We start from the raw sequence: 23,606 nt of genomic DNA, 5'->3' as shown, positions 1-23,606 counted from the left end.
GAACAAGGTGGGAGCTGCACAGCCTATTGATTATCAGGGCTTTTGTGCTGTAATATTAATGCACATTATACAAAAAACAGGACGATGTGGGATGTAGGGCTCGTGTTGCCCCATTACAAAAGACCAAGAGAGAGCGAGCAATTTGTGACGGCTGCATAGGGAATGAGATAATTCACGAGCGAGGTGAGGAGACGCAGACAGTTTGAGAGAAATACAGGAGGCAGATAAGTGCAGGAGGAGGAGAGGCAGGAGTGGGAAGTGCTGACAGTGGGTAAAGGTGAAAGAGAGATAAGTGGAGGAAGGGAGGCGGAGAAGGAGAGAGGAGGAAAGATGGAAAGCCTCGATAGCCTTGAGAGGAGAAAGGTAGGAGGAGGAGTGGGAAGGAAATGCTTCGGGAATAAAAGAAACAGAGAGATGGATGAACATGAAGGGGGGGTGGGGGGTGGGGGTGGGGGGGTAGATATGGAAATGGGATGTGTCAGTGAAGGAGGAAGCCAAAAGTGTATAACAGAACAGAGTTTGACATGAGCTGACAGCACGGGAGCACATCCCAAGAGCACATGGAGGCAGGAGGAGGGTGCACACCGGAGACAATAGGCTTGGATTGGAAAACATACGGAGAGAAAGCTGAAGAGTACAATGTCTGATTTTGCATTCAAAATATCCTTTTCAGATATTCAGTACCTTTTATGGAAAGCGCCATTTTGTTTGTTTTTAATCCTAGACAAGTTCAAAGAGCACCTGAGCCACGTCAAACACTCGTATGAGTCACATCATGTCCGGGGGAAAGTGGCTGCCATGCTTTCAATCTCATTGGACTCAAACAGCCGTCGGAGAAAGCCCCTCCATCCACACCTCAAATAATCAAACCTACCCCAACAAAAACACTGCAATGAAATCCCAGCCACATTTGGAGTAGCACCTGTGCCTGACTCGTCTGCCTTTTGGGGTTTTTTAAGAACTGATCCAGGAATACGATTAAATCAACTATCTGCCTCTTGAAGCCTTTTCAGAGAGTCTCCTCCCCCTCACTGGGTCTACTTTTAAATCATTTAACCTGAGCAGGAACACCTCACACCTAAAGACAGTTTAAAAAATATTGAATACACCAGATTTTGCAAATCAAGAGAAAATTTGGAAAAAAGTACAAAAATGTACCGAAAAAAAATCCCCCCAATTCTAATATTCATATCTAGTTTTCCAGCTCTGAATCGCAAGATTTAAGTCTTCTTCACGACATCGTCATGTTCCTATTAGGGCTACATACACACACATATACAGAATAGCTCCATTCTGATTGTTGTGAGGGGGAGAACAAAATGAATATCTATCGTTTCAGAAATAACATTGTCACTAAAAAGTGACATGAAGAAGTCTACAAAAGAATGTGCAAAGCCAGCTTCTTGTGTAAAGTCGATATGATCTTTGCCTTAAACAAATGTGTCTTCAATGTACTTGGTTAGAAAGGAGGCTACAGTGCATGAAGTGAGGCAGCATGTGGTACAACAACTGAAGGCTGTCAGGGTGCAGCAGGCACGGCGAGGTGTTTCCTTACCTTCCTTGCAGTACTTCCCCCTGTAGCGAGTGTGCGTGCAGTCACAGTGAACTTCTCCGTACTGAATCGAGCAAAACCCTCCGTTGAAGCACGGGTTCTGCTTGGTGCAGAGGTACTCCAGGTCGCTTTGGATGCCTTGGCTATTCAACAAGGTGGGAGGTATCTCCCCCACCTTCAGATTGGAGATCAAACCCAGGAAAGGTGGCTCGTACTTCACCGTACTCGACGTCAGAGCCGAGAGGCGGACATCGGGAGGGATTCCGCCCACAAACAGGTCGCTGACCACCGCCATCTCCTTCCTCTTGGATTTGACTTCGGCCACTTTAGTCTCCCCGTCCACCATCAGGAGGGTCTCGCGGAAGTTGCGGGTAAGCAGGACCATGTGCCAGCGGTCGTCGTTCACCCTCGTCTCCATGTGCAGCGTGGCCGGCTCGGCGCAGTGGATGGCGAATCGCAGCTGGAGGCGTCCGCCGGCGATCAGCAGTTCCAAGAAGTCACAGTTGCCGCCGTCATCCAGGTAGAGCACCAAGGCTTTGCTGATGTTGGTTTTGAGGCTGAAGCTCAGCTCGCCCACCGATCCGGCCTCCCAGCGTCCGTAGCGTGCCCACTGGCCGGGCGCCCCGCCAAATTCCAGCATCTTCACTGTGGTGAGCAGGCTGAGGAGGGCCAGGGGCCACAGGGGCCAGCGCGGGAATCTTAACCCCCTCGTCATCCTCAGAGTTCCGTCTTATGGATACCTTACAGGTTTACTGAACCACAGAGGTAAACACGAGCTTCACTGTGGCTCACACTTGTCAGATGACTTTAAACGGGGATGTGTAGCTCGCTGGGTAAAGGAATCCTCTCAGGGCCTCTTCTCCAATTTTCCTGACGACTCAGCAGTTTTGTTCTCTTCTCTCTGTTGCTCTAATTCTTGTCCTTATCCTGACTCTCTCCTTCGTCTCTCCATCAGTTGGTGCCTCTGGGACTTGGAGGAAAAGAATGAGGAATAGCAGGAGAGTAAAAGCGGAGGGGGGGGGATATGATAATTTTCAACACAGCCGTTTTCTTCAAAAGCCTCTCGGTGTATCCCGGCCTGAAAATAGAATTCTCCGTCTGTAGAAATCCAGATCTCAGAGCAATTTCCAGGAAATCTGAGCTGCTGCCAGAAGCTTCGGAGGGAGGGAGGGAGGGGGGGGGGGGAGAAGGGGGACGAGTTATCCAAATGTGATCTTTCTCGAAATGGGAGTTGCTAGCAGACGGAGAAAGTAGCAGAAGAGTGAGGGAGCGGTTGTGTGTGGATATCAGAGCGTGCTGGACTCAGCTGGAGCGTACAATGAGCTCATGGTTTCAGCAGAAAGCCATCCTTGTCCTGGAACCTACAGACCAGGAAGCTTCAAGCTGGTACGGGTCCCATCGTCGAGGTGGCAGGTGGGGATCTGGAAGAAACGCACAAACACAAGAGTTACTACAAACAGGGAACAGTTGTGGTTCCAAAGCACCGCAGGTCCGGGGAAAAATGTGACCCATTTATGAGTTCAGTTAAACAGCAGTTACCCTCTTTACATATTATTCAATTTCTCCAATCTTTCATCTTCTTTTCCTGTCGTTTGCTTTCATCGCAGCTTCAGACACCATGTACTATATTTAATAATCCCCACACTCTATTCATTTTAAAGCTGACACTTCAAAAAAAAGGAAAGTTCGGCTGGAGCAATAGAAGAAGCCTTCAGAGTTTTTTTTTCCCGGGCTTCATACGACCCTGAGCAGCCTGAGCAACACGACTTTCCCCTCTCAGTCATGTCTGCGGACACGTCAAGCCCAGAGCTGAGCCTCCACGCCACGCCTTCACGTGCAGCCAACACACCTGTCCTTCACTCACTTTCTGGCCAATCAGAAGTTGTCATCATTCACAACCTTCCCCGTTGCTCGCTCACACACACACACACACACACACACACACACACACACACACACACACACACACACACACACACACACACACACACACACACACACACACACACACACACACACACACACACACACACACACACACACACACACACACACACACACACACACAGCGGAGATGTATATGCAAACACACACACACAGACACTATTAAATGAAATGTGATTGAGACTCGAGTGCTGCAGAGTCAATAGCTGGCTGAGAAGCGTGTCTTGACCCTGGGGCTCGGCCTAATCCCCTGCCATTATTTCTTGAGTGCAATCTCATTTCCATCACAGACAGTCTACAATTAAAGATCGGCTTTGCTCCTGATGACGGCCTCGTGCCGTCATGCCTTGCTTCAATGTGACAACAGCAGAGACGCTGGCCGACGAGCAGGGAGGTGGGAAATGCTGGAGAAATACAGACAAAGCGAGAGAAGGGCAGGAAGAGAGAGAGGCAGCCTAATCATGATCTCAGAGGGCTGAGGCTTAGCGTGGTTTGAGAAAGATGAGGGAGGACAGAGGGGACAGAGAGCTGTGAGAAACAGAGGAGGGAGGAGGACTAATACTCTTTGGGCTATTTCTTTGGGTGATGTTCATGTTAGGAGGCGTGATAAAGCGCTGCAGCCTTGAGATGAATCTAGTTGTATTTTCAGTTTTGGATGTGCACTTCATGTTACTATTTGTGTGATATTCCCTCATCCTGCTTCACGATTCCTACATACCTGTTTTCAGTTGTTTTTCTCTGTTCTAAAACCAACTCTTCATTTTGATATCTTTGCTCTAAATTTAGACGTCGTCGTGTCCAATTCCTCAGGCATTTAGGTGACTTTCCACCAGCTGCTAGCTTGTAACTGATTTGCCCAGGTGACCTTGCTGCAGCTTGTATCCTGCAGCATTTAAACGGTTTCGTCTGGATGCGGATCCCGGGTCTGAACTGGGCTTTAGGTGTCTCAGAGGACCTCTTGTTTGTGTGTGTGTGTGTGTGTGTGTAGGTGTGTGTGTGTGTGTGTGTGTGTGTGTGTGTGTGTGTGTGTGTGTGTGTGTGTGTGTGTGTGTGTGTGTGTAGGTGTGTGTGTGTGTGTGTAGGTGTGTGTGTGTGTGTGTGTGTGTGAGCCCCCCACCAACACACAGAGTGGAAATGATTCAACAACACGTTGCGTCTCAGTTTTTCTTTATGAAAGCAGGAAAAAAAAAAAAGTGTGAATATTTTATCAAAGTGCTTGATGTTCTTTACGGTGTAGTTGCTTCATTATTTTCCACATTGTGGGAAGTATACGGTCCCTATGGTTTAAGGAGTGAACCTGCGCAGGAAACTGACAGCATCAAGAGCCAAAACTACAACATCTCAAAACGGTTACAAACGTCTGCAGCTCTGGCATCTCTCAAAGGTAATTTTAAAGATGCTGAAATAGAGATTATCCCAGTGGCCTTTAAAAGGAGAAAGCTTCAACACAAAGGTGTGTTCAGGTCTCAGTTATGAGAGGGCTTATAATTTGTAATCCCCAGATGTCAGAAACCCATTAGTGATGTCACTGTGGCGTACGTCAGCACACTGGTGCTCACAAATACACTCGACTCCTACGGCAACATTTCTGGTAATACATTTCAAATTGTACAAAAACAGCACCAAAAGTCATGAAACCTTGAGATAGATTATCAACCATTTAATGAATTCAAAAAAAAAAAGATAATTTCAATTTTGTGATTTTCAGTCCATGTGGAGCAAAAGAAAACATCTTCAGGAGGTTTTTGTGCCCCATGTTTACGCTTGCTGATTCCTCATTCTTGTCACAACACATGCACAGCCTGTCCTGATAACACTTGACTTTGTGTATGTCAGACTGCTGCTCAATGTGAAACCCCATCAGACAAAATGGCTTCAGGCCCGACGTGCCCCTCAGCGGTGATTAAACCGAGGCTGCTTTATTTCGGTCCCAGAGTGACAGACCTCGATCTGCATGTGTGCACGGTGTGTTACTGTATATGAGCAGGCGTGATTCACAGGATTCATTAACAGCAGCAGGGAGAAGAACAGACGTCCTGAGACAGCAGACGTGCTTGGAAACGCTTCAGTGTACTGTGAATCTAAAGAGGCCATGCATTAATGTACACCTCATCCGATGGAGGCAAAAACAAAGACATCCTAATTCTGCACACTACATATCCCCCCCACCACTTCACTAAAGACATCACATTTGGGAGCAAAATAATTGTCCTGTGGATGATTTGAGGGCTTTTCTTGTTGCTTAATCAACCACTCTCCTCACAACATGTGTGTTCCTCATGGAGAGATAGATCTGGAATATTCCCTGACCAAATTGAATATTCATGGAGTTATTTCTGTGTGGTTGGGGAGTCTCCTCCACTGCAGCCAGGAGGAGCGTATCCCAGCGTGTTGTCTTTACGGAGGTTTACTATGATAACGATTCAGTGTTTCCTCCTCGCATACGTTGTGCTGCTAGTTATGACTTGCCTGATGGTACCATTAAATCCCAAGGACACTAAGGAAACATAACAAGCCTCAAGAGATAACTGGAGCTCGGACAGTTGTGCTGTGTGTGTGTGTGTGTGTTTGTGTGTTTGTAGCCGAGTGTGCAGCTGTCTGCATTCGGCAGAGCGACTGTCCTTGTGTGACAGCGTGGCGTTCATCTGGACTGTGTATACTGGGTGCCAGTTTCTATGTGTATATATTTAAGCCTGTATTTGCCATTAGGATTGTTGTCACAGTTGTAGTCCACAGTGTCTCCTCTACAATGTTTGGCTAACGTTGTTTTACAAATGACATCTAAGATCCAGCTTAGGTCCAGTCTCAGTCCAAAAATAACATGTTTGCTCTTTTTTTATTTTTTTGCTGCTAGCGTGACTTCCATCTGCCTCGATTCTCTCCTCAAGAAACACGGCAGCTCTCTCGCTCTCAGTGCTTGGCGGAGCTGCAACAGGAGCCGGGCGTTTTGAACTGAAAGAGCAATCTGTACTGAGCCTCGCACACCCCGACCCGACGTCCAGCCGAAGCTCTGGAACCCCTCAGGCTCAGCACATGGTTATGTGAGCCACCGCTGAGCCATTTCCTCACATCATCCCATGGGGAACGCCGCCACTGTCATGACATGTTACTTTATCAACAACCTATTTTCTTATTTTTATTCCCTCACTTATAACTGAGAGAAGATTTTTCCAAATTAAAAATAAAACAACAACAAAGTTTCCACATTTCATTGTTCCGATAAAACATTTTCACTTAACATATATATAATTCAACCTTTCAAACAGGTCATATCATTTGTGAACTGGCTGCTGCTCGCTTACTAAACAGCACCAACCTTCACTACAGGCTCTGAACACGCTAACTCGACTTTTCTCCTCCTCTGTCGCCCTCCGGTGGTGGAACAAGCTACCAAACTCCATTCGATCGGCAGAGTCCCTTTAAGAAAAGGCTGAAGACCCAGCTCTTTAGGAAGACCGACGACCTTAATGATGATGATGGTTTTGTTTGATAATGCTTTTTTTTAAGATGCTTTCTATATTGGTGAGAAGTCAAGAACATTAACCATTAATGTGGTGCGTTGTGCCAGGTCACTTCCTGTCAGCTCCTGTGTGTCCAATCAGAGTTAAAGCTGTTTGTTTGCACTTCCTGACTTTGTTTCCTCCTCTCATAGCTTGTGTGTTTACTCTCTGATGGACGTCGCTTAAAAGCGTCTGATAGCTGAAGAGTGAAATTGTAGAGGAACGTAGCATCTAATCAAATAAGCATTAGTAGTAATCTGCACAAAAATGTAAAATCAAGTTTCTATATTTAAATCTGTAAATGCAACGTGTTATAATGTGATGCTTATTATTCAAACATAGAATCCAAAATCAAGTTGATGTTTTCCAGTCAGCAGAGCAGACAGTTACAGAGGGAAAGACGAGCAGAGGGCCAAGAGTGTTTGTGGAAAAATAAAAGGTCGAGAATCAATTACAAAACCTACTAAAAAAAGGTTAATAAATAAATAACCCATTGTCCTTTGCTTTCTTCAGTAGCTGTCAATGCTAAGCTACTACACGTCAAAGGATACGGCATGGGACTTTTGTGTTCATGCTAAGCATGAAGGAGAATCTTACTCATCGTGTTCTTCCTTGTGTGAGGTCGTTTAAACATTTTGTTGGTGGTAGTCTGAACCTCGCCTTGCACCTCGGCATACATGTGTGTGTTTCAGTGTTTAATCGCTGTCTTGCAGAGCTCGGCCTTGAGCACACGTTCCTCATGGAGGAGCAGACTACACCTGTGCCAGGTTTGGATACTTTACTGCCAACAATTGCTACACATCGGTGTGTTCAGGGTTGTGTACTTGTTCGTTCCTTCGAAGGGGCAACAGCTTATTTACAATAGTAAATATGACACTGAAACACTTTTGGAGTGCGATAAAAACAGATGAAGCGTATGAAATATTTATACAGCACAATAATCGAGACAAAGGATAATAGAGGTGGAGCTTATACAAATATTTACACATGCAAATGTTTTCCTGTGCACAGACACACCTACGCGCGCATTACACACAGCTTCAACATGCACGCACATACACACACGCACACACACACACACGCACACACACACGCGCTACCCAGTGAGACAGGAGCCATTAATCCTGGCCTGTGAGAGGCTCAGCAGTGTACCATCCGTCAGCATGAGGCTGCTGCTGCTGCCGCTGCTGTGCTCTAATTAACCAGAGAGGCATGCTGAGCCACTTTTAATATTCCTGGTCAAGATGGAGAACAGGGATGTGGGGGGAAGAAGAAGTGGCAAACAGAAACACGGAAAGAGCGGGCTGGTGCTGTGACATTTCGATTCCCGAGGGAGCACGATGAGCAGAGGATGAACAGGAAGAAGCAAGGCAGGATTTTGGAGGTCACACATTTCCAAGGAGACTGTAGATAATGTGTTTGTGTGTTTCAGTAGAAAAGCAAAATGAAAAGACACTAAGATGTTTGTTATTTTGCCACAGATGTCTTGGCATATCTTAAGGACAGTCAGTTACATCAGCTGGCTTATGAAGGGAAATAAAATGCTAATATAAAAGCAAGTTTACTTTTGGAAGCAAATCACGACCGTGATGGTCTGAGGTCCGATTTTCAGGTTGAAATATTGTTCAAGGCTTTCATTCTTGAGGCCTGTTCCACTAAAACCCTCCAAGTTCTAAATGTCTGACTTCACTGGAAAGCAGCTCGAGGATGAGAGACCGATTTACGACTCAGGGATTGAGGGAAAGGAGGAATTACAAAGACTGCACAAAAGAACAAAACTACATTTCAAAAAGGAGGAATTCGACAAGACGGCAATCTGGAGCTGAGTGCGAAAAAGAAAAAAAAAAATCATCAGTAATGTGAAAGCTAAGCTCCATGACACAGTCCATCCAGCACATGAGCTAGCACAGAGGTAGGCACGCCTTTGATCAGCCTCGTCAGCTGTAAGCCGCTAGCGACTAGCTCTGGCTGTTGGTGCTATCTGCCTTTAGCCCTGATGAGGAGACGCTAATGAAACAGATCAAGGGCTCGAGCCTTGCGGTTAGCTCCTTATGTTGCTCCTTATTCTGACACCTTGACAGGGTAAATCATGAGCTGTAAGGGAATTCACTGTACATGCTGAAGTGTAAGTATGAAAGGAGAACGGAGTCACACCAGGTGAATGAAAGAGGAATGTGGTACGGTTGTCAAATGTAGCTTGAAAAATAATACTGGTGAAAAACGCAGAGGCTCATGAAAAACTACAGATCTGCAGTCAAGTCTTCAACCGCCCGTCGAGTAACAGAGAGCAGGTGAAGGGAGAACACGTGCCCGTTTCCAAAACAAAGTGTGAAAACAGAGAAATAGATTATTTTCTGACCTTTTCACGGCAGCTCAACTCTAAAGCCCACATTAGCATTGTCCACGTCTTCACACATACACACAGGATGGAGCTAAATGCCACTCAAGTCAAGCCTGTTGTGTGCGTCTCAGCCATGCAGCTCAAACTGCTCAAATTCACATGTTCAAAGTGTCTTTTAAAAACCTTCAGAGTCTCATAAAGATGAGCAGGGTGCGTTAGTATATTTTGCTTATTTAATCGTTTATTATACTTCCATTACAACTAACTGTATGTCAGCTAATGATATATAGTCAGTGACCTTTAATGTAACAGCACTGGGTGAGGGGCGGAATCAAATAAAACAAAATGGAAATTTACCTAAATGGATTGCCCAGAGTTTCTTTTTTTAAATTGCCATGGTATTGAAGATTGAAGCAGCATCATCTCGTTTAAAGTTCTGATATCATTATAATCCCAGATTGGGATTCAAACGCCAAGAGAATAATCAGAGACATGCCTTTATGAGATAGGACGGCTGAGGGGAGAACATGACGTGCAAAGGGCCGATGTCAGATTCAAATCACGGCTGCTGCGACAAGGACTCCAGCCTCGGCTCATGGCTGAGAGTCACACATGCAAGATCATGTATGTTAATGACAGCAGAGGCATGAAGAGGCAGGACGCCTGAGAGCGTGCCACTCACAAAGAGCATATTGCAGCCCTAATCAAGCCAGGAAGATGGCCGACAACGGGGGGAAGGCGAAATGAGATATGAAGAAAACAAATCAAGAGGATGCCTGTGACACTCAGCCTGAGAAGCTACTTGAGGCGCAATCATGCAACGACACTTGCATCCACACGCTCATCAGCCTGCACACAACGGCTGCATTAGATCATGCACGACATCAGCTGGAAACATCACGCCGCAATGCAAGGCGCCAATCATGTTGTGAGACGGAGGGGGGGGGGGACTTTCTGCTCGCATACTGTTGCACTAACCGTAACACAGCGTATGTCTGCCTGCTCATCCGAGCTCTAAATACCCTCTCTGCTTGTCCTTCCAACCTCCTTTCGCCTCCCTGTTTGACACTAACCTACCCATAATGCCTCTCATTTCCTCTCCCACACACACTCCCTCTCGCTTTAACTCCCCTCTTCGGGTTTATCCAGCCATCCATCACCATCCCACTTTGAATCCAGCCCTTTTTCGAGCCAAAAGAGTGAGTCCAGATGCACGAGCAGAATGAACTGCCGTGTTTTTGTTTGTGCCCCGGGTTTAGCTGTCCTCTTATCAGTTCTGTAGGCTGAAACGCTGGAAGTTTCGATTCCTTGATGGGGAAATGATTGCATTGGGTCGGCAGGATCCCCGTTTACATTTTGGCGGGCCTTCTCAGAGATGTTGCATGTGAGAAACATGTCAACATTTCAAAGTAAGCCTCTCCAGTTTGTTTACAAATTCAGCTATCTGTTAGCGCCTTTCGCTCCTTGAGTGAGATACTGAGGCTCGTACCTGCTCACTTGCTATGCATGTGTTAAATGTTTACTAGGGGGCAAGTGGGAATCAGGGCGATTAGGTTTGTGTGTGTAGTCAGCGTGTACCCAGCAGCATGCGTGTGGCTGTCTCGGTGCCTGGAGATGTTTTGGTAGGAAGCACAAGGCTCACTGGCCAGGCCTCGAGACTCTCCCGTTCCAATTAACCAGCCCAGCAGCCTGCAGCTCTGCTGGCCTTATCTGGGAGAGAGGAGGAGGAGGAGACAGAGTGAGACAGGACAGAGGAAAGACAGAGAGGCTTGGGAGGCAGTCGAAAGAAGAAAGCGAGGCTGGAGAGGAAGACGAGAGGAGAGAGATTCTCTCCACAGTCAGCTCTGCCAGCCGCTGCTGCTGCTGCTTATGCAGATGTGTGCTGCCTCACTATCTTGCAACTCCTACTCCTTCACACAAACATATGCACAGACTGCTTCCTTCCTTCTTCATTTATCCTCTCCACATCAGAGGAAAGAGAAGATTCTTTGTACAATCAGAGACCTGTCTGCACCCTGTGCCTGCACAGCAACAACACTGATAGTGTGCAGCTCGTCTTTATTATTGGAAGAAAAAACGCTGAACTTTCAGTACAGACACTTTTTAGGCCTGTTCATAACCAGTGTCAACTTAAGGGTGGAAAGGACACTCATCCAGAAACATGTCCCTTGTTGTTTGTGTGACATCACAACCGAATGAGACAAGTGTGTAAAATGTCAGGCTGTTCATGGAAGGAAGAAACTTGGTATCACCTTCAATATATGACAGAGAGGCTGCGGGCTGATACAGATGTGCTGTTGTTTTACAGCTGAGGTACATACTGTGAATGGAAGGACTGCAGCAGTTTGTAGTCCCTCTTCTTAAAATGTCACTGGAAGATGTCGTACAAACTGTCCAATTTCTCAACAACTCTTCACTTCAAACACGTCCAGTACGATACACGGTGCTGTTTGAACACATTCAGGATCCAGACGTTAGCTATCCAGTCATTCCAGCATTAAGTGTGTGACACAACAGAAAGACAACACATGTCTGTCTACAGAGCAGTCCTTCATGTTGGACATGTGTGATTAAGCCAGCAAAGTAACTGAGATCAATAAAAACATTCAACTGGCTCACTTCTTGGGAGGTCAAATTTATCAAATAGTATCACAATGGAATTCTCCAGTCCAATATTCAGATTCCAGAAGCTTCACCTTAACCTAACAGGCCTGATTCCACACATATCAGAGCACAACATTTCTGTGGCTGCTGACCACAGAAATGTTTTTGATGAACGCACGATCATTCCCAGTAATCGTCAATCATATCTTCTTTGTCTTCTTCATGTTTGCCCATTGTTTTCTCCCTCTCAATGCGGCGAGCACGTTTGTCAGCTTTTTCCAACACTACTCTGGATATAGACTGTGCATAGATGAGATCCCACTCAGTCAAATAACATCCTCCTTAACCCCACAGGAACTGCTCCACTGAATGGATGCTGATTCTGTGTCCATACAGGGTCAACTCCGCCTCCTCGCCAACAGTGAATCATGGAAGAATCAGAGAGGAGAAATAAGAAGGAGCGCCGATAGAAAGGAAAGAGAGAGGGAGGGACGGGAGAGTGAGGCGCACGTAGCAATTGGGAGCGAACTGGCAAATGACAGTGGATTACCATCTTAAATATACTGTCAAAAAGCAATTTGCTTCGCTCGTGCTACGGGTCTGATATTTGCACCTTATTAGGAAGGCTGCCCTGTATTTTACAGAGCCAACCTCCCAACCTCCCAGAGCGTCCATTTATCCATAAGCCACCTGTGCACTTGTCAGAGGATGGAGGACGGACAACTTTTTATTCTTTTAGTGAGAGTGGCTGGTGGAGAGAAGTGCAGACACGAGGCTGAAAGTGAAGGGAACGTAACCACAATTAAAACACAGACACTTCATGGGCCTTGGGAGTGTTTTTGACACGGCTGGCGATGTAGAAGGAAATAAAATGACGTTCAAAGAGGAGAATCAGAGTTAAAATACCAACATGTTTGATTCAGACAAAAAGGTGTCAAGCTGAGAAGAATGACTTTGGAGGGTTTAATCTTCTTTGGGTTATAAATCATTTTAACGACTTTCATGAAAACACCTTCCCTGACAAATCTCATCAAACGCAACCCGTGCAATTAACACTATTAACACACGTCTTCACTGTTATTGGCTTGAAACCACATGTAAACTCTGCATCACTTCAGAGGATATCAAAGAAAAGCGCAGATTGGCAAAGGGAGTGGACGTTTCAATAAGGCGACTCGGGCTGATGGAGGGTCATGCTGCTGCGAACATTTCAGAGGAATCAAAGAAGTGAAAGTACGTCGGGGAGCTGGGGACGGACACAAGCAATAAACTGGGCTGTGGATATTCCACACAACGTTCCAACTTAGCGATTTTCATCGGCGTTACAGCGCCGATATGATTACTAAGAGTCAAGGCCAAGTGATATTTGCAGCAGGTGAGCAATGTGTTTAATTTCACGGGCCTTGTAGTCGCCGAGCTCATTATTGGCCTCTCAATTCAGTCAGTGCACTTCCTATGGTGGCATATTGATCTGGGCAATAAGGCTGAAAGCAGTGTCTTACAAAAGACCTCTCACCCAGCTCCTTTTATGTACTCTGTAGGCTAGAGTCCTTCTCTTTCCTGTTCTCCTTTAAAGGAGGAGAGGAGGATGGAACTAACAATAACTGATGAAAAATGGAGCTGACGTCGCTCTGAAAACATTGATTCAGGCTCCCTTTAGTTCAGCTCTAAATCTGAGAGAGAGGGAACATGCACAGGCATGCGGTGTCGCTTTGTGACTCAGAACAAAAAAAAAAAAGTGGCAAGAATTTGGTTTGAAAAGATATGAGGTGACACACAGCTTTGTGTGCGCACACAAACAGACACAGACGCACACAAGGGGAACTGTGAGAAAAGGGGACAGGATATGCACGTATTTGCAAGCCCCTGGGCAGAAGTAGGTTAGGCAGAGAAGAGAGGAGGCTGGATGGGGGGGGGGACGCTGCAGTCGAAAAATAAAGAATCAGATTATGTAAGCACTACTAAGGCTCAGTCTCTTTCTAAAAAGGTGTGGGGAAATATGCAGGTTGAGATTCTTTGAGCACCTATCCAAAAGTTGAAAGACGAAACGCGTCCTCCTCCAAACAGCCTCAGCGGGGATATTCCACACAGGATCAGTTATGACCCTCTGATAAAATAACATTACAGCGGCTGCCTCTGAGGACAATTGAAAGCACTCAGTGCCTCAGGATTTATTACCCAAACCAAATAGAAAGGCTTAAAAGTGTTAGTTCAGCTGATCAATACAAAATGCACTGACTATGACCTTGTACAATAGTTGGACATATGAGACCATGAGGCTGTTGTCTCAGGTGTGTTTGCCAAGGAATGTCAACTATGCTGATTAAGATTCCTGAAAGTCAATATGCTCAGTGCCTTGGGGGGCTTTGCTTTGTGTGAGTCATTGGCAGGGACAGCTGGAAGTGTAGCATGCCTGCATGTGTGTTTAATACACCAATGATAGGCTTTCCTTCTTTGCCTCCCAACAGCCAGTCTTCACTGCTAGCGCAATGAGCACTCAGTGAGGCAGACTGGAGCCTTTGACCGCTCTGGCCGCGCAGCACACTTACTTGTTGTTGTTGTTCGCTCTAAGCTCCTGGACGTCACAGGTTATTCGAGTTCGCTCAATGTGACACGACCCTGATCATCATAATGTCTTTTTAAATATCTGTTCTACGCAGAGCCTTTGGAAGTGGGTTTTAGCATGACACAAATCTTAAGAAAGAACTTTCTCGAGGACTTTCAGAAATATGGACTTTAATTCACGACATATCACTCCGTATCCATAGCAACCATTGTGTTCATTGTGCAAGTTTTGTCGGGCTGTGAGATTAGTTTGTTGCAAGGTTGAGTTTTTTTTTTTTTTTTTACGTGGCAGTAAAGTTTTTAGAAGCATAGCAGCAGGAGGTATTCAAAAGGTGTCTGTGAGGGAGTGAATTATAGAGGAGGGGAGCTTTTAAGCACTCGAAGGGGGCTAGTGATGAGGAGATCCAGGTAGATTAGGAGGAAAACTCATTCCACATGAAATTGAACCTGAGATGTTGTTGTGGTCTGTGAGTCAGCGGATGAATTATTTTATCGAAGTGACAGCGCCCTGGGAGGACTCAGCTGAGGAAGCATACGTGGGTAAAACGCTTCAACGACAACAGAAGAGTCACAGACAGGATGGAAAGTCAGGCTTTGTTACAGGTGGAATAAAGAGGGTTCATAGGACGATCACATATATCGTACACACATTGTTTGGACAACTGCTGTGTGAACCGTGTCTGTGGAAGATGGTAGTGAGAGAGTGAGTGAGCGAGAGAGAGTGAGAGAGACAATTTCTGGTGATAACTGTGAGGATAAACAGACAAAATAACATTTCTGTGACTACTCCCAATATTCCCTCTTTGATGTTTTTCTGGGTTTTATTCAGTTCATTCTGGTATGTAGTTTGAGGCCCTGCAATATTCAAACAGCAACTCTATTGAGAATATATATCCAAGGAGATAATCAACATTTTATAATCAATTAGCCAACATTTTAAGGAACCACCATGAACCTGACAGGAATGTGTGTGTTTGCTCGAGTGCCGCTATGAGATGAGACTTGGATGAAACTTTAATGACTCCAGTGGGAAATTGGGTCGCTGTAACTGAAACTGTATTAATAACTAGAGCCAAGAAAAATAGCACATAAATATTGATACGGGAAAAAACATATGCAAAAACAATTTCCTCCAACAAAGCAGAGCAGCTTTGGAGGAAAAAAAATCTCTGCCCTTCAGCAAGGTTTACAAACTGCATCGCATTCATTAAAAACATCAGCAGGCTATAATAAAGGGAGCCAGGGAAACATTGTTCCAACTTAACAGGGTCACACAAATAAAGGCTGATAAATCTCTGTGTGCACATTCACACCAATTTCCACACTTTATTACAAACAGTAAAAACAACTTGGTCTCAGTGGTATGTTTACAGCATCGAGCCACCTGTGACGGTTAAAGCCAGGCACCACTGGGGTAATCACCTGTGCCATATGGCTGAGGGAACGACAGCCAACACACACGCCGCCCATCCACCACAGGTAAACCAGACTAAATGCAGCAGGAATTATAATGCTGCCATTAACACTTACCCGTGAGTGGGCAATCTGTGGTAATGGATTGACTGTTGAGTACTCAAATAAAGATCAAGTCAATGATCATCGGACAATGTCGGTGCGAAACCCTGCTTGACCCCCAGCCATCACCAACGGACCGCTTTGTCCCTCCTCCATCGCCCCACGCTCAGCCTCCATCATAAAGATTGTGTCATCCCTCCTCCATCGCCCCACGCTCAGCCTCCATCATAAAGACTGTGTCGTCCCTCCTCCATCGCCCCACGCTCAGCCTCCATCATAAAGACTGTGTCGTCCCTCCACCACAGCCTCCATCATAAAGACTGTGTCGTCCCTCCTCCATCGCCCCACGCTCAGCCTCCATCATAAAGACTGTGTCGTCCCTCCACCACAGCCTCCATCATAAAGACTGTGTCGTCCCTCCTCCATCGCCCCACGCTCAGCCTCCATCATAAAGACTGTGTCGTCCCTCCTCCATCGCCCCACGCTCAGCCTCCATCATAAAGACTGTGTCGTCCCTCCTCCACCGCCCCACGCTCAGCCTCCATCATAAAGACTGTGTCGTCCCTCCACCACCGCCCCACCCTCGTTTTGCAACTCTGCATTTTTGGCAAATTAACTTTACTATTCGGGTTAGAATTCAATTTGACCACAACATTTAGAGCAACGCGTTTGTAAATCACTGTTCAAGGAACATCATTCTGAAAATCAGAGTCGCCTCCTGATTGTGACTCAAACTGCTTCAAAGTCAATTCAGCCTCTTAATCATTAATTACTTTGTGAATGCTTAGCAGCTCAACTATGACTATAAATACACACATAAGCATTTCCATTATATCAGGCAGATATAGAGAGGCTTCATACAAAGACCTGCAGCGCTGTCTGTGCTCTTGCTTCTGCTGCCCAACTGTTGTTGTTCTGGTTTATTTTTCTGCTTAGTCAAACTGAGTCGCAATGTCATGTTAGCATCTTTCTTCTGTGCTCTGTATATGAAGTGTCACTGTCACAGAGAGTTTAGGAAGGTATTTGGTGGATAAGTGACATGTTGCCCAGGGGCGATGCCAATGGATTTTGTCAAGTTGCTGGATGTCAGAAAAACTGCAAACAGGAGGATTAAAAACAGAAAAATAGACTGAAAATGGACTCTGGCTGTTGCAATTTAAAGAGTGCAGCGGCTACAGTTCTGCATGTCGAGAGTTATCTGACTTTGACATGTATGATTTATCTACTACCTGAGTTGTTTGTGGTCCTCAGTGCACCCTTTACTGTAGTATTCCCTCAGTCTACTCCTCATCTCTTTCTGAATAATAACTCATGCCATCATGTATCATTCATCACACTCCATTTGCTATTTCATGTATGTCTACTTCCATGTCCCAAAATAAACCCATGGCGACCTGTATTCTGTCATGTTCCTGTCTGGCTTCCAACTGCGCTTACCATACTAAGAACCGAATAACTGCTGTTAAGTCCAAACAACAATGGAGGGAGAGCCAACTGGGGCACAAGTGAACAGAAACAAGCTCTCCCTGTCACTCTCGACCATCACCAGGAGAGTACAGTGGGGAATGTGGAGAGGAGGGGAAGCTAACTCAGAGGATGGGAGAGGGAGACTTTAGCGATTGGTGAAAGACCGAGCAAGGGACACAAAAATCCCCCCTGAAATACAGGGACGCCTGGGGCCGCTTATGAAGGATATTGTGAGGCCTGGAAGACTTGACACAGAGTCACACTTTGGGCAACAAAAGGAACAATGACCCAGCTTTGAGGATGAGCACTGAAGACAGTGGTGGTAAAGCACACTGGAGAGGCGACAAGAACAAGTGTATTGGGAGGTCTTGGTGCCAGACTACAGCATTACAGCAAACTGGGCTATGGACACGCAGAGAGGGGGCTTTCAATTGGCTGAAAATGAGAGCATGCATGTCTGACCATTTGTACCACAAAGTGATACCATTGATGTTGTCTGCGGATGTGTGCTCCTGTTGCATATGATGCAGCCGGGTGAAGGAACCTGGACGCGTGCCGTGCATGCGTTCAGAAAACCTGCCCATGTGTTGAGGCGCACAATGTGGAGCACTGAGGCAAAGAATGCGGGAGATAAATGGAGAAAGCGAGGGCCGTGTTGGGATATGGAAGGTAAGAGGAATCGAGCGGGGAGAGAACATCCAATTCAATTTTGAAACGGCGCCGGCTCAGAGTACAAACACAAAGGCTTCATTACAGGCAGATCCCTGTTGAAGGCTGGAGCTAATTCACCGTCTTCAAGCACGAGGAGAGAGGGAATGGCACAGAGGGAAGGGAGGCGGGGGAGGGGGGCGACAAGGAGCTCAGTAAGAAAAAGAGGTGAGGTGGCATGGGAAAGGAAAACAGAGGGGGAATAAAGGGACAGAGCCAGCAGCTGAGTGTCTGCTCTAAAAGGAGAGAGTTCAATACCGACGGCGCCACTGAGCGCATGCTAATGCCCTATTAGAATGGAGCAGCGGGCAGGAGAGTAATGGCTGCCATTACAGCGTTCTTCACATGTGAGAACCATGAAAATGAACGCGGTGCAAGCAGAGGCATGTTATTGCATTCATAAATCCGGTTACACATTAAGTGATCAACAGTATAAGTAGATGATTGGTTGCTCGTTCAGCGCTTGTGCGGCCGAGCTCGGGCTGTTTGTTGATAAAGATCGAATGAGATTCCAGGAAATAAGCAGCTTGTCTCCAACCTAATAACAACACACATTCAATCATGTAGAAGGTGTGTGATCTCTATGTTACCCTGAGTGCATGAGGGCACACCAGGGCTGACCAATGGAATGGAACTATCTCAAATTAAAGACAATATGATGACCTGCCGCAACAGTAATAAGAAATGTCTCCGTATGCAAGGGGCTGCAAACGTCCTCCACACGTTGTGAGATTTGTAGACAGTCATTGTAATGTTGTGTATTTTACTGGAGAAATAAAGGACAGCTTAAGGAATGCTCTGCATTGTCAGGTCCAAATCTGCATTCAAGGTCAACACTTTCTTCATTAATTGAACAGCTCCACCATGACGCATGTTAGATAACTCGGGCAGTCAGGGATTGTCTCCACTTTCCTCAAATTCATGACAGTCAAAGTCCAATGCTTAACCAATAGAAAAGATCTGTGCATCATGGAATCGACATCATCATATGGTGGTCTTGGTCTACACATGAGTTCAATTGACTGCTTTCAAAAAGAAAGGCAGAAAGTTGGAACTGTGTATCATGTATTATTAAACAGCAATGTGACTGGAGTGTAAAATGAAATGAACAAGCAGTTCCAAATAAAAAAAAAATGTTCAAAACTCCACGAGAGGGGACTTTTTTTTTTTTTTCCTGGGAAGCGACGATGCATTTAGTTCTGTTAATGGATTCCCATGTTGACAATCAACAATGTGAAATATCTGCCAATTGTCTTATTGGCGAATCCATTGATCTAGTCACACAAGAGACAGCAGGCAACCATAGAACTCGAGTCATAAAACTATTAGTTTCATGAATCGATGTTCAGCCGCAGCAGACACCGGGGAAGTGTTTGTTTGAGCGAGAGAAATGGAGAGAAGCCTTTTGCTAATGGCTGAAGGTCAGTGGATGCAGACCGTCCTATTCCCTCCCCATCTGACACCAGCCATGACACCCTGAAGCACAACTGCACTGCAGAGGTGTCTGCCATTCACACACAAACATGTATGCACACATAGATGCGCACACTCACACAGAAGGGAACAAGCACCAGGGGCAAGCAGGACGCTGAGACGTGTGGTCCCAGGTGAGATGCATCTCTGCTGGGTGTGAACCAAGCTGAGGCTGAGGGACAGGATGCCACATATGAAAAGTGAGAGAATTAAAGAGAGAGAGAGAGAGAGAGAGAGAGAGAGAGAGAGAGAGAGAGAGAGAGAGTGTGTTAGAGCAGATTAAAAATGTATGACTTTCGCTCTTGCTGGCATAACAATGTGTGTCCTCATGCGTTGCTTGTCACCTCTAGGAACTCATGGGACAGAGTGAAGGAAGGACCAGAGGGGAGAAAGCGAAAAAAGAAGGGTGTAACTGTGGTCTGAAGGAGGGAGCAACAAAGGAAGGGACAGGGAGGAGAATCATCTGTGCAGTGTGGAGCATGAAGAATGACTGGGGAGATTTACAAGACACTTGTAAAAATCAAGATGAGCTTGGCTGGATGATAATGATATCGGAGGCTCACCTGATCTCAACCACCCCCCCCCACACACACACACACACACCTCATAATGAACCACATGAAGTGTGTGAGAAGGTGGGGCTCGATCTGAAATGGATCAGTTGAAGAGAGTGGACCAATGAAAAACCTCATTAAGGAATACAGCTTTTGTAAGTCCCCATTTGTACTCCTGCACTGCTTCCACGGTCTGTTCTATGATCAGATTAACAGCTGAGCAAACATACACCAATCCTGCAAAAAAAACGTTATGGTTACCGGCACAATCAGCACACCACAAATAAAACCGATGCCGAGGACAAATAAAGGGGCGACAGGTGACAACAATCACCTGGGAGCCTTTCCACATCGACCTTGACTGAAAAAAGAAAAAAAAAAGAGGAGGATGTCATCTGTGGCGTGATGAAAAAGCTCTCCTTCAGTGAGCAAAACGGATGGAAAAACAGAAGGAAAGAGTGGTGGGAGGAAGGGCAGGATAGATGGCTGAGGAGATACATGAGCGCATCCAAACGGCTTTTTTAATTGTGTGTGTGTGCGTGTGTGTGTGGGGGAGCCGAGGCCACGGCGGTAAATAACCTGTGTGCGGCTGAAACACTCACCCGAGGAAGGTGAGGACATGACGTAGGTGCAGATGTGTCAGTGTGGATGTGTTTGGGGAGTTGCAGTGACCTGGTAAGGTTGTGAGGTGATAATGATGGAAATAAGGGCACACACATCGTCTGAACACACACACACACACACACACACACACACACACACACACTCCCGCCTTGTGTGTCACCTTCCCACTCGTGATTACTGCTGACAATGTGACATCAGGTGACTTCTGCAGCACTTCAGCCACTAAATAAAACCACCTCTGGCCTCACTGATCCCATGTGTTCTTCATCACTTCAGAACGCTTTAATCCAACAGTCGGCCTATTTTAAGAGGAAATAAATATTTAAAAGCAAATATAACCACTTTAAATAAATAATCACTGCTTCATGAAATAATAACCATCCAGGAAGTATAATTTCTTTAAAAATAAAACCATTAATAGTGAATAACACTTTCATTTTAAAGCATTTTAGGGGTCTTTAAAAAGATAACGGAGGCATGCTAAAGCTGCAAAAAATCTTCTGAACTCGTAATTTGTTGTATGCTTGAATTTGAAAAATGTTTAAACAATATGAAGGTTTGATTAAGTTAATCATTTCATTAAAAAAAAAAAAACAATATTAACCAACTATTGGAAAACAGGACAATCTCTGTCCGTTCCATCAGAATATATAATCCTCCACCATAACTGCTCTTTTACACTGTTACAGGATAACTTTTATCTTGTAACAGTTACGGGGACCCAAAAGTTCCTCTGACGACAGTTTTGAACATATACCACAGTATCTGTACACTTAAAGGAAGAAGCAACAAGCAGAAATCCCTCCCGTGAGCGTCTCCGAGTGCTGACTGTCCACGCTGAGTGAGAAGCTCGAGGCCTGCTGGCTGTGTTGTTACATGGACATGCACGTTTTTAGTTCACAGTCATTCCGTGCAAATGTACATGCAATGTGTAGCCACAAGCTAACCTAAGTATGCTAACATTAGCCCGCTAACAAATCAATGCAGGCCAGAGGTAATAGTAGCTTGAGCCAAGTTTGGAGGTGTGCCGCTGGAGGAGAGCCGAGGCTTCAGTATGGTGGAGGTGTGTTTGTTTTGGTTTGATGCTGGATCAGAAAGTCACACACTCGTCCTTTAAGGATTACATTATTGGTAGGAAGTCACCACCTTATTCCACTGACAACTGCAAACCCAACACTTGACTATAAATCAGGTTGTCTCTTATTTCCTCTTTTAGCAGTAAGGCTTTGTTCCCATGAATCATAATCTCAAAACTGATATCTACTCTTACTAGATGTGATTATGCACTTCATTTGAACTGAGATAATTCCACTTTTATTCGTTGAACTTCCTTGCACATCAGAATCCCAGAAGCTAAACAACAATAGGGATTAGCAGATGCTCTTTGACCGAGGTCTGATGGGTCTTAACCTCTTACACTGAGCCACTAAAGCTCCACTGAGCGCAGGGCAGATTGTGTCGGGAGTCAGAAAGCTCTCCAATCCTGCATTACAGATCATTTTCCTCTGGGATTTAATAAATGAAGTAACAGAGGCATAAAGAGGGAGAAGTGTAGAGAAGTCTAGAGTGTATCAAGTGTGGAGAAAGGTTGGCCGTTCTTTACCTAAATCAAGGTCAGGGATGTTCAAATGTGCACGATGTGACAACTCATGGAAACATAAGGTTTTGATCGTGTCAAATACATTATCTCTCAGAGAGGCACTTTGAAGCCTCCAGACTGACACATATCTGGATTCAATAATATATTTCTTATTTGGAAACCACACCGTCTCAAGGCTACAAGTAAAAGTGCTCCATAAAAGATATTTTTTATGTTAAGTTGGAGAGGAAGAAACTGCAGATTTTCAACAAGAAGAGCTCTTACTTCGACATGTATGGAAAACAAACCTGAAATATTCTTGACAGTTTGCCTGAGATGTGCAGGCCAAAGCTCCATCCCTCTCCTAAAGAGCATGTAATATTTAAAAGCATGTTTAAAGTCACAAATCAAAGAGGAACACCTCTCCTCTGAAACAGATACTTTTTTATCCAGAAGAAAACAAACAAGGAAAAAGAGACTATAGGGAGAATGTAAGAAGACTTGAGCAGTGCTCCATAATGTCCTTGTGTTATTGGCTTCTTTGTTTGACAGCAGTTTGGACATGATGAGAAACTCATCAGCGCTCTATGGTTAGCTTGTCATTTTCAGCTAGAACATGTAAAACAGGCTGAAGGGTAGCCATTATAACCCAGCACTGTCCACACAGGTAAGGAAAAGAAAAAGTTCAGCTCAGGGCAGGGCATTGATATTCAGAAATGTGTCCGTAGTAAATGGTACGTCACTACCATTGTGCCAGTCAAACAATAGCCCATCAGAGAGATCTGTGTCCAATGTGCGCAGGAGGGAAGCCGTGAAAATGTGAATCTCACCGCTTCCAAGGCCTCTAATGAGCCGAGGTGTCTTGCATAACCAATCGAGCCTGCCCCCAGTAATGGGGTCCAATGACACCTGTAGGACACCGAGGCATTACTGTGAGCCGGTGGCAGTAATGCTAAAAGGAGTGGACAACCAGCTCGACACGGATCAATGTGTGTTTCTTTAGCTGGGAAATGGCAAATGTCACGGTCTTACAGGAGCTGGAAATGAAGACCTCTGCAGCTTTGCTTTGCATGACATTTGGTAATAGGTTGGCAGCAGCTGGAAAGCTGAACTTAGAGACATCCAAGCAATACGTTAATAAAGAAGGGAACGCTTTAAAAAGAGTCTGTGAGTACAGTTG

The 23,606-nt window shown here is 45.5% G+C and overlaps 1 protein-coding gene across 8 annotated transcripts in view; it reads right to left on the bottom strand.

Annotated features, from left to right (window-relative positions):
- The window catches only part of nrxn2b (neurexin 2b), a 730,611-nt gene that overhangs the window by 652,130 nt on the left and 54,875 nt on the right, over positions 1 to 23,606 (bottom strand). For all 8 annotated transcript variants that reach the window (XM_079370956.1, XM_079370955.1, XM_079370953.1 and 5 more), the window contains exon 2: positions 1,556 to 2,973. In XM_079370956.1, the coding sequence (XP_079227082.1) occupies positions 1,556 to 2,267 (712 nt within the window). In that variant the 5' untranslated portion in view covers positions 2,268 to 2,973. The remainder of the gene's footprint in view (positions 1 to 1,555; positions 2,974 to 23,606) is intronic.

This window comes from Symphodus melops, assembly GCF_947650265.1.
Source record: "Symphodus melops genome assembly, chromosome: 20".
Taxonomy (NCBI): Eukaryota; Metazoa; Chordata; class Actinopteri; order Labriformes; family Labridae; genus Symphodus; species Symphodus melops.
The sequence above is the reverse complement of the archived record's forward strand: the minus strand, read 5'-3'. Positions and strand labels throughout refer to the sequence as shown.